The sequence below is a fragment of the Heterodontus francisci genome, chromosome 27, assembly GCF_036365525.1.
Source record: "Heterodontus francisci isolate sHetFra1 chromosome 27, sHetFra1.hap1, whole genome shotgun sequence".
Classification (NCBI taxonomy): Eukaryota; Metazoa; Chordata; class Chondrichthyes; order Heterodontiformes; family Heterodontidae; genus Heterodontus; species Heterodontus francisci.
The window spans coordinates 67,434,692-67,446,873 of record NC_090397.1 but is presented as its reverse complement, the minus strand read 5'-3'; the positions used below and the strand labels follow the sequence as shown (position 1 = coordinate 67,446,873).

At 44.8% G+C, this 12,182-nt stretch overlaps 1 protein-coding gene across 5 annotated transcripts in view; it reads right to left on the bottom strand.

The window, feature by feature from the left end:
• The window catches only part of prkcq (protein kinase C, theta), a 207,429-nt gene that overhangs the window by 93,157 nt on the left and 102,090 nt on the right, over positions 1–12,182 (bottom strand). For 4 of the 5 annotated variants that reach the window (XM_068059524.1, XM_068059525.1, XM_068059526.1 and 1 more), the window contains exon 2: positions 1,018–1,155. In XM_068059524.1, the coding sequence (XP_067915625.1) occupies positions 1,018–1,155 (138 nt within the window). Of the gene's footprint in view, positions 1–1,017; positions 1,156–1,272; positions 1,292–12,182 lie in introns of those variants that run through there. The other variant, XM_068059527.1, reaches the window with a different exon arrangement.

Here is a 12,182-nt window from a genome sequence, read left to right as displayed (position 1 = left end):
AGTGAGCTCAGACAATGGTAATCTAGTCTTGGGACTCCCACAATTTATGATGTCAACTGAACACCATCTGGTATTCTCTCCTTCATCCTCAAAAAGTAGCACAGCAAATTCGTGGCTGCTTCCTTTCTTTTTAAATATCACATGTAAACTGGTTGAGGCAGTGAGCATTACCTCTGCTTAGAAGAGTGTGAAGAAGTGTCAGCATTCATTGGGTGCAGCTTCAAATTGTGCTGTGCGATACTAGTATCAAATAGCAGTACAAAATTCTTCTGTCTGTTATTTTAATGAAGGCATTAATCCATTGATGATAACTACATCAAGGCCTTTATTGGAATGTTGCACATTTTGCAATATGTAGCTCTGCTGCAGTCCATTTATATGCTTGCAAAGTGATTTAATTTTTGAATTGATACAATTTGTACAGTGTCACTCAGGTCAAGTTTACAAATTGACTTTAAGCAAACAGTGCGACACCACTTAAGGAGTTAATCTCACAGCCCTTCAGTTTCACACAGGCTGCAGTATAACTACTGCCATGGGGAAGCCAAGTTCAAAAAGCTGTCACTTGCTAAACTAAAAGTTAACTTGCACTTGGATGCCGATAACGAGAGCTCTGTGCATATATGGTAAACACACACACACACGTAGTAGACTCTCATTTCCTCTGACCAGGACAACCTAGTAGCGCTGGGAGAACAGCTTAGGTATGCTGGTTCAGCATTGCTTTCAGCAGGTACCATTCTGAAAAGTGGCACCTGTACTACAATAACCCCTAAATATTATAAGCAGCACTATGAAAAACCCTGCAATAAACAGCAGCTCCTCTTAAATTAACCAGAGATGAAAGCATGTCAAACATGCAAAATTATAAAACATTGCTACCAGCGCTATTTGCCTGCAGGAACAAATTGACTTACTACTTAACCTGTATTACATACTACTGTTTCATTCTAACGCAATGTTTCAAAGCATGAAAGTAAAATGCTAATGGAGAATTTGACAAGTTAAATGCTTTACCTGTGTCCACAGCCTCCTTGACAATTACAGCACAGTAAGGATTCTGGACATCCTCTGCTTGCTGGCATGGACCGCTGTCAAAGTTGGAGAAGCCGATACGGAGGAAGGGAGCCATTTCGGATATCTTGACAGTCAGACCTTTGGATAACATAATGAACAATCAGGGTTAAACGGAGGAGCAACCAATATCACCGAGTCTCATGACTGAAGGAGAAAGTGCCTGGAACAAATAGCTCATCGGAATCAACTGCTTACTTATTTCCTTTTCTGTAAGGCAAAGTGTGATAAAAAGAAGAAGCTGGGTCAAGCAGCCTCATATGTCACCAGGGAGGTGGAGTCATGCAATAAAATGGAGTGCACTAAGAGTGAAGGAAGTGGGCTCATTAGACACCCCTGACTTAATGTCACACAGCACAAAGTACAGAGTCAAATTTCAGAATTGTCTCATAGGGAAAATTTCAAAGCATGTATACTTAACTCAAGGGAATATTTCAAACCATATACTTAACTCAAAAGGTTTGTACACATTCCTCTCCCATCACTTCTGTTTTTTAAAATTAAAGTGATACAAAGGGAAACATAGAACATAGTTCAGGCTCCAAGTTTAGATCTATTTTAAGATCACAGCTACTCCTTCAGAACAACGGTGGGGAAGGATGTGGGTGGGAATTGGCAAAAAAAGCTTAAGTTAAAGCAGAGAGTTAAATGACAGAAAGTATCACTATCTCGCAATCTAATATTCTGCCAGGGATTGCAATTATGATGTGTTATCTTAGTAACCATCGTGATGACATATGCATATGAAATTTCTTCATCCACTATTTTAACAAAAGCTTTAGCTGGTAAAAGATTCCGGTCTTTTTTCAAATTGTGCATATAGGAATTTGAAATACATCATCGCATGTGTTACTCACAGTGCAATTTCAATCCATCAGTTATCCAAAGAGAGAAAGTGAATTTTGTTCTAATCTTGCTTCATTTCCTCAATTCCGTTGACCAGTCTTTGCTCCATTTTCTTTGATCTATCATTCTCAATCCTGAAGATTTCAATTGACCTAGCATCCACAGCCTTTTGCAAGATAACCTGGCACTCAGGCAGGCCACTTCAGAAGGGAGAGAGCAGACAGTGTTTCATCAATCTAACATGAATGAAAGTGCTTTAAGAAATTACTCTTAAACAGGGCTTTATGGCTTTCTTATAGACAGTGAGCCGAGAGCTTTTTAAATGATAGAATATCGGTAAGGTCGGTATGCTGTACTCCCCTTGGATGCTGAGCTTTACTGGCCTTGAGCTAGTCAACTGGGCAAGTTGAACAGGACCGAAGTATAGAATTAAATAATAAAACCTAGGACACAGATGGAAGCCTTTCAGCTCATCATCCCTGAATGACACCTGGCCTTCAAGGGTTAAATTCTGAGGCCATGAAATTATGAAACTTAGTTTGTACTCTGTTGAGTTTAGAAGCTTGAGGAGTGTTCTGACCGAGGTCTTTATAATGTTAAAAGGAACTCGATAGGGTAGATATGGAGAACTATTTGGTGGGGAATTTCAAAACAAGGAAGAAAAATGTAAAAATGTTAAGAGCCAAGGCATTTAGGAGCAAAATCAGGAAGGACTTTATTTCAAATAAAGGGTGGAAGAAATCAGGAACTCACTCCTGCAAAAGGCTATAAATGCTGGTTCAATTGAAATGTTCATGATTGAGAGCGAGAGATCGAAGGATATGGAGCAAAGACGGAATGAATGGAATTGAGATACACACCAGCCATGATCTATTCAAATGGCAGACAATCTCAATGGGTTGAATGGCCCTTTCCTGTTCCTAAGTGTAGGGTGTAATTTATTCCACATGGAAAATATCAAGATTAAAAGCTGGTGCCCCAAGGTGTGCAGGTTTTCAATGGTCATTTAGGTGCATGGATTAGGGCAGATGATCCTCTTGGGGATTGCAGATTGACTGGGCGTGCTGAATACAGAGCTCTTGCGATTTAAAAATGGGGAGAAAACCCTTAAGGCATTGTGCTCTTTCCCACTGGATTTTCCTGCATTTTCTGAGCCCAGGCAATCCAACAGTCCTGGGTGTAGCAAGAGTCCAACCATGCACCGGCAGACATTGTGGGCAGAATTTTCACCCCCATACAGGGGTGGGAACAGGGGTGGGTGGGTGCAATAATTTATGCCACCAGCCAGAACTGCCGGTTTGCCAGCACCACCCATTCCCCCGGGCCATTTTCCTTGAGGCAGGATGGGAGTCGGAAGGGCTACCTGCCTACAAGCGGTGGCTAGCTGATGAAGATGACAATGTCCCAGATGCCGCCATCACCATCCCCGGGTATGTCCTGTCCCACCTGCAGGACAGACCCGGCAGAGGTGGCGGCACAGAGGTATACAGTCGGGAGGGAGTTGCCCTGGGAGTCCTCAACATTGACTGTGGGCCCCATGAAGTCTCATGGCATCAGGTCAAACATGGGCAAGGAAACCTCCTGCTGATTATCACTGACCATCCTCCCTCAGCTGATGAATCAATACTCCTCCATGTTGATCACCACTTGGAGGAAGCACTGAGGGTGGCAAGGGTGCAGAATGTACTCTGGGTGGGGGATTTCAATGTCCATCACCAAGAGTGGCATGGTAGCACCACTACTGACCGAGCTGGCTGAGTCCTAAAAGACATAGCTGCTAGACTGGGTCTGCGGCAGGTGGTGAGGGAACCAAAAAGAGGGAAAAACAAACGACCTCATCCTCACCAATCTGCCTGCCACAGATGCATCTGTCCATGACAGTTATTGGTAGGAGTGACCACCGCATAGTCCTTGTGGAGACAAAGTCCCGTCTTCACATTGAGGATACCCTCCATCGTGTTGTGTGGCACTACCACTGTGCTAAATGGTATAGATTTCAAACAGATCTAGCAATGCAAAACTGGGCATCCATGAGGCACTGTGGGCCATCGGCAGCAACAGAATTGTACTCAACAATTGGTAACCTCATGGCCCGGCATATTCCCCACTCTACCATTACCAGGAGATCAACCCTGATTCAATGAAGAGTGCAGGAGGGCATGCCAGGAGCAGCACCAGGCATACCCCAAAAATGAGGTGTCAACCTGGTGAAGCTACAACACAGGACTACTTGCGTGCCAAACTGCGTAAGCAGCGTGTGATAGACCGAGCTAAACGATCCCATAACCAACGGATCAGATCTAAGCTCTGCAGTCCTGCCACATCCAGCCATGAATGGTGGTGGGCAATTAAATAACTAAATGGAGGAGGTGGCTCCACAAATATCCCCATCCTCAATGATGGGGGAGCCCAGCACATCAGTGCGAAAGATAAGGCTGAAGCATTTGCAACAATCTTCAGCCAGAAGTGTCGAGTGGATGATTCATCTCGGCCTCCTTCTGAAGTCCCCAGCATCACAGATGCCAGGCTTCAGCCAATTCGATTCACTCTGCATGATATCAAAAAATGACTGAAGACACTGGTTACTGCAAAGGCCCTGACAATATTCCAGCAATAGTACTGAAGGCCTGTGCTCCAGAACATGCCACACCCCTAACCAAGCTGTTCCAGTACAGCTACAACACTGGCATCTACCCTGAAAAATTGCCCAGGTATGTCCTGTACATAAAAAGCAGGACAAGCTTAACACAGCCAATTACTGTCCCATCAGTCTACTCTCAATCATAAGAAAAGTGATGGAAGGTGTCATCAACAGTGTTCTCAAGCGGCACTTGCTTCGCAATAACCTGCTCACTGACACTCAGTTTGGGCTCCTCCAGGGCCACTCAGCTCCTGACCTCATTCCAACCTTGGTTCAAACATGGACAAAAGAGCTGAACTCAGGAGGTGAAGTGAGAGTGACTGCCCTTGACATCAAGGCAGAATTTGACCGAGCATGGCATCGAGGAGCTGCAGCAAAACTGAAGTCAATGGGAATCAGGGGGAAAACTCTCCGCTGGTTAGAGTCATACCTGGCACAAAGGAAGATGGTTGTGGTTGTTGGAGGTCAATCAGCTCAAGTCCAGGACATCACTGCAGGAGTTCCTCAGGGTAGTGTCCTAGGCCCAACCATCTTCAGCTACTTCATCAATGACCTTCCTTCAATAATAAGGTCAGAAGTGGGGATGTTCGCTGATGATTGCACAATGTTCAGCACCATTCGTGACTCCTCAGATACCGATGCAGTCTGTGTAGAATGGCAGCAAGACCTGGACAATATCCAGGTTTGGGCTGATAAATGGCAAGTCACATTTGTGCCACAGAAGTGCCAGGGAATGGCCATCTCCAACAAGAGAGAATCTAACCATCTCCCTTTGACGTTCAATGGCATTACCATCGCTGAATCCCCCACGATCAACATCCTAGGGGTTAACAATAACCAGAAAGTGAACTGGAGTAGCCATATAAATACCGTGGCTACAAGAGCAGGTCAGAGACTAGGAATCCTGCGGTGAATAACTCACCTCCTGTCTCCCCAAAGCCTGTCCACCATCCACAAGGCACAAGTCAAGAGTGTGATGGAATATTCTCCACTTGCCTGGATGGGTGCAGCTCCCACAACACTCAAGAAGCTCGACACCATCTAGGACAAAGCAGCCCTCTTGATTGGCACCCCATCTACAAACATTCACTCCCTCCACCACCGACGCACAGTGGCAGCAGTGTGTACCATCTACAAGATGCACTGCAGCAACGCACCAAGGTTCCTTCAACAGCATCTTCCAAACCCGTGACCTCAATCAACTAGAAGGACAAGGGCAGCAGATGCATGGGAACACCACCACCTGCAAGTTCCCCTCCAAGTCACACACCATCCTGACTTGGAACTATATCGCCGTTCCTTCACTGTCGCTGGGTCAAAATCCTGGAACTCCCTTCCTAACAGCACTGTGGGTATACCTACCCCAAATGGACTGCAGCGGTTCAAGAAGGCAGCTCACCACCACTTTCACAAGGGCAATTAGAGATGGGAAACAAATGCTGGCTTGGCCAGCGATGCCCACATCCAATGAATGAATAATAAAAAAAATTGGCCTTTAATGGCCATTTATCGAGGCTGGCTGTAATTATCCAGGCAGCCAGCAGGCTCCGAGGTGTCAGGGACTGGGTCATCTCACTGGAGGCGGCCTCCTGGTGGCAGCTGGCAAGACCAGCACTCCAGGCAGGCTTTGAGGCCCTCACCACCTGCCTAGTCTCAGCTGCAGCCGAAGGCGACCCTGTAGACCATCTCCAAAATAGAGGCCTGGCTGCTGAGGTAATTTTTAAAATTTAAAACTTTTAAAAGTTGCAGAGGCACCCTCTCTCTCTTACCTGAATTGTAATCTTCATCTTCTTCCGTGTAGGAAGCCCCCTTATTGGCCCTCCAGCTTCAAGAACCTGCCTGCCATCCTTAATTGGACAGTGGGCCTGTCATTTGGACTCTTGGCCAATTCAGGGAAAATCACTGTTTTCCACACAGGGTCCTGACCCCCATTTGACCCCATCATCGGGGTCCCAATCCAAAACCCAAAATGCTACCCAGCTGCAACATTTATACTGTTCAGGTCTGACAGTAATGTCACTGTGTGAAATAACTTTGTGAATATGCTTCATTATTTTGCCTCCTGTTTCCTCCTCAAGGTTTTAACTCATGCCGGGATACAATTCCAGGGAGCTACAAACCCAAGCTTGTACCTCAAAAAATCAGTAATTCTTTTATGTCCACCTGAGAGGACAGGGCCTTGAATTAATGTCTCATCCAAAGAACAGCACCTCCGACAGTGCAGCACTCTCTCAGTACTGCACTGAAGTGTCAAGTTAAGTTTTTGTGCTCAACTTTCTTGGAGTGGGGCTTGAACCCATAAACTCCTGATTCAGAGGGGGTGATTGCTAATGACTGAGCCACAGCTGATACTGATTCTTTTCTCACTTGACATCCACACTTTCCAGCAGGTCAGTGATCAGGAGGCCCCTGCTTTCCTCACACCTAACGATACTGAGGCCAACTGCAGTGCCTATTGCCATCCGGCTAAAACCAGTGTTTAGGATTGAACAGAGTTTCTTGATTTGTATGATTCAGTCACACACCAGGCACTGCACTTATGCACAATGCAGTTAGGGAGGGAGTTCCAGGACATTTAAAAAAAATATGTTTGAGTGTGAGTACTCATTGCTCTGGATGGTACCTCAGAAACTCCAGTCATGCCCCTGAGACATCTGGGCACACTGGACTGCAGTGAACCACTCTATTCATTTGAAATGATTGGGGTAGAAGCCATGCTTCAGCTATACAAAGCCCTGGTTAGACCACACTTGGAGTACTATGGGCAGTTTTGGCCACCACACCTATGGAATTCTCTGCCCCAGAGGGCTGTGGAGGCTCAGTCGTTGAGTATGTATAAGACTGAGATCGATAGATTTCTACATATTAAAAACATCAAGGAATATGGGGATAGTGCAGGAAAATAATGTTGAAATAGAAGATCAGCCATGATCTCACTGAATGACAGAGCAGGTTTGAAGGGCTGAATGGCCGACTACTCCTATTTCTTATGTCCTTAGGAAGGATATATTGACCTTGGAGGGAGTGCAGCGTAGATTTACCAGAATGATACCTGGAATCCAAGGGTTGAATTAGAGGAAAGATTACACAAACTAATGTTATATTCCCTGGAATTTAGAAGGTTAAGGGGTGATTTGATGGAAAATTTCAAGATATAATGGGGAACATGTAGAATAGATAGAAAGAAACTATTTCCGCTGGTTGGGGAGTCTAGAACTAAGAGTCATAATTTAAAAATTAGAGCCAGACCTTTCAGGAATGAAATTAAGAAATAATTCTACACAGAAAGGGTGGTAGAAGTTTGGAACTCTCTTCTGCAAATAGCAAATGGCGCTACATCAATTGTGAAATTTTAAATCGGAGATTGATAGATTTTACTTCGCCCAAGGTACTAAGGGATTATGGGGTAAAGCCGGGCGTATGGGGTTAGGTCGCATATCAGTCATGAACTCATTGAATGGTGGAACAGGCTTGAGGATCTAAATGACTTCCTCCTGTTGTTATGTAAATACGATGTTCTATAATTTCAACTGACAATTTTCAACTTGCTACTATTCATTCTTGTGTACATAACCATGGTAACTATCAAAAGCTGACTTTCACATAACTAGCAATACAAAATTAGAACATTTCCCTACAACATGAACCTTGTGCATCAAGTGAAAAAAAGCCACTAGGTCTACAAACTGGCAACACCATTCACATCTAAACAGGTTTCCTCAGGCTTCCAAACATCAGAGCAGCTTTGAAGGAGGCTGAGGGAACCTGTATGGTGCAATTCTCTTCAGTCCCAACTGCTCTACCTTGAGGAGGTGGTGGTGAGCGGCCTTCTTGAACCGCTGCAGTCCATGTGGTGGGAGGTACACTCACAGTGCTGTTAGGAAGGGAGTTCCAGGATTTTGACCCAGCGACAGTGAAGGAACAGTGATATATTTCCAAGTCAGGATGGTGTGTGGCTTGGACTAAAACTTGCAGGTGGTGGTGTCCCCATGCATCTGCTGCCCTTGTCCTTCTTGGTGGTAATGGTCACGGGTTTGGAATGTGCTGTTGAAGGAGCCTTGGTGTGTTCCTGCGTGCATCTTGTATATGATACACCCTGCTGCCTCTGTGCACCAGTGCTGAAGGGAGTGAATGTTGAAGGTGGTGGATGGGGTGCCAATCATGCAGGCTGCTTTGTCCTGGATGTTGTTGAGCTTCTTGAATTTTGTTGGAATTGCAATCATCCAGGCAAGTGGAGAGTACTCCATCACACTCCTGAACTTGTGACTTGTTGATGGTGGAAAGGCTTTGGGGAGTCTGGAGGTGAGTTACTCGGCACAGAATTCACAGCCTTTGACCTGTTCTTGTAGCTGCAGTGTTTATATGGCTGGTTCAGTTAAGTTTCTGATTAACAGTAACTCCCAGGATGTTGATGGTGGGGTATTCAATGATGATAATGTCATTGAATGTTAATAGGAGATGGTTAGCTTCCCTCTTGTTGGAGATAGTCATTGCTTGGCACTTGTGTGGCACGAATGTTACTTGTCATTATGCTAATGAATGCCAGTGTGCCTGAATTTCTAGGGCAGTTAACAGAGTGAAGGACACCTGTCTACACAGGCCTTAGACGTTAAAGGATAATCACTCTGTCAACACCGTAGATAGGTTGAACAGGATGGACAGCTGTGGCTGCTTTGTAATTTTACCTTTTCAAAAAGTCTTCAGTGGGTCCCTCCATCTTGAGACTCCCTTTCAATTCTCCCCCCGACACTGGCAGCTCCCATCTCTGAGGGTGGGGCTCCCGATCCTTCAGTGCCAGAGGGCCTCCTATTGTCCCTCCAGTCTCGGGAGCTTGTCCACTGCACTTAATTGGACAGCGTACGTGCACCCTGGCCACTAATTGGCCTGCTCTTTAAAAATCGCATCAGGTGTCAACATGACATGAGGTTGGGACGCAGAAATGTACTAGATGTCAGGGTCCCAAGCCCAGAGTAAAAATTCAGTCCCTGGTCTCCATTCACCAGGACCCATCCGGAGTAGGATTTGAACCCTGCACTTGACTCTGGTGGGAATGCTACTATGAAACTGAAAGCTTCCTCCTGGAGGTTGGTAACTAGTGGAGTTAACTTACAGAAACCTCACAATTGTCATTTCTATTTGATTTCTGTCAGTTCCTGCAGTAAAGATGAAAATGAAAATGACTGCCTTGCACTTCATAGCCTCCAGTCTCATCCCTTGAAGTTACACCTCCCTGTTCCATCAAGCCATCTAATCACTTTGTTCATTGCTTACCTCTTGATCTATTACCAGTAACTTTTCCAGACAGTAACAATTTTGTGACTGTAAATTTACTAGAAAGAAACCTGAACTCCAAAGGTTAAATTATGAGGCGAGATTACACAAACTAGGGTTGTGTTCCCTGAATTTAGCAGTTTAAGGGGTGATTTGATCAACGTTTCCAAGATATTAAGGGGAAGGGATAGGGGAGCTAGAGAGAGACTATATCCTCTGGTTGGGGAGTCTAGGTCTTGGGGACATAGTCCAAAAATTGGAGAGGGACAGTTCAAGAGCAAAATAAGGAAACATTTCTACCCACAAAAGGGTGGTAGAAGTTTGAAACTCTCTTCTGAAACTGGCAGTTGGTGCTGGATCAATTGTAAATTTTAAATCTGAAATTGATAGATTCTTGTTAACCAAAGGTATTAAGGGATTTGGGTCAAAGGCAGGTATATGGAGTTAGATCACAGATCAGCCATGATCTCACAGGAGGTTGTAAACAAAATTAGAGCACATGGGATTGGGGGTAATATACTGCTATGGATTGAGAATTGGTTAACAGACAAAACAGAGAGAAGGAATGAATGGGTCATCTCAGAATGGTAGGCTGTTACTAGTGGGGTACCGCAAGGATCAGTGCTTGGGCCACAGCTGTTCACTATCTATATAAATGATTTGGATGTGGAGACCAAATGTGATATGTCCAAATTTGCTGATGACACAAAACTAGGTGGGAATGTAAGTTATGAGGAGGATGCAAGGAGGCTTCAAGCGGACTTGAACAGGCTAAATGAATGGGCAAGGACATGGCAGATGGAATATAATGTGAATAAGTGTGAAGTGATCCACTTTGGTAGAAAAAAAACAGAAAGACGGAGTACTTCTTAAATGGTGAGAGGTTGGGAAGTGTTGATGTCCAAAGAGAGCTGGGTGTCCTTGTTCATGAGTCACTTAAAGCTAGTATGCCGGTGTAGCAAGCAATTAGGAAAGCAAATGGTATGTTGGCCTTCGATGCAAGGGGATTTGAGTACAGGAGTAAAGATGTCTTGCTGCAGTTGTATAAAGCCTTAGTGAAACTGCACCTGGAGTATTGTGTACAGTTATGGTCTCCTTATCTAAGGAAGGATATACTTGCCATTGAGGGAGTGCAACAAAGATTCACCAGATCTTGGGTTGGTGGGATTGTCTTATGAGCAGAGATTGCAGAAACTGGGCCTGTATTCTCTAGAGTTTTGAAGAATGAGAGGAGATCTCATTGAAACTTATAAAATATTTACAGGGCGTGACAGGGTAGATGTAGATAGGATGTTTCCTTTGGCTGCTGAGTCTAGAACTAGGGGACAGAGTCTCAGAATAAGGGGCAGGCCATTTAAGACAGATGGGGAGGAATTTCTTCACTCGGGGGAATTCTCTACCCTACAGGGCTGTGGAAGCTCAATCATTGAGTCTATTCAAGACAGAAATCGATAGATTTCTGAATACTAATGACATCAAGGGATATGAGGATAGTGGGGAAAATGGCGTAGGGGCAGATGATCAGTCATGTTTGAATGGCTGAGTAGGCTTGATGGGCCGAATGGCCTACATCTGTTCCTATGTTCTCACCATTTGTCTGCTTTCTCCCCATAATCAGCTTTATTATTGCTCTCTTCTCTTGCAATAGTTCAAGGACCCTCAGTAGTCATTCTTCTTATCCAACTCAATTTCAATATGCATCTACAATAAGAGCTTTGGGGGAGGGGGACACCTGATCTTGATAGAATTGATAAGTAGGAAATTTATGCTAAACCTATAATCGAACCTTAGTTAGTCCACACTTAGAGTACTGTGTACAGTTCTGGTCGTTATATTATAGAAAGGATATTGAGGCACTGACTGGAGACAGGTGCAAAGGAGATTTGCAAGGATGAAATGTGAGGGTATACACATATCAGGAAAGAATATACAAGCTGGGTCTTACCTGGGTCTTCCTTTGATCCTGTTCCAGGTTAAGTTTTGTGCAGAATGGCTGTAACCAATGCTAGAGCTTCAGGTCAGGGAGTGCGTAACACCGTTCGGGTGGTGGTGAAGGATAATGAAGGAGGTGCACCTGTTGACCATACCTTCTTCACCAAGTAAATCCTTATTGATTGTTGTGGATTCCAAGCTGCATCCATCTTCTGCCTGCAGGACTTCCCCAGCAGTGGATATTTCAATGTGACGTTCAAGAACGTGGTGGGATGCATCAAGTTCCTGAAGGTATTCTAGGTGAGGGGAAACCAGGCACCGCTGTCGATCCTCACAGTGGAGCCACTCTTCACACTGCTGTCACAACGTGACTGGTTGGTGACAATTCACCTCTACAACCCCCGTGTTCCTGTTGTGG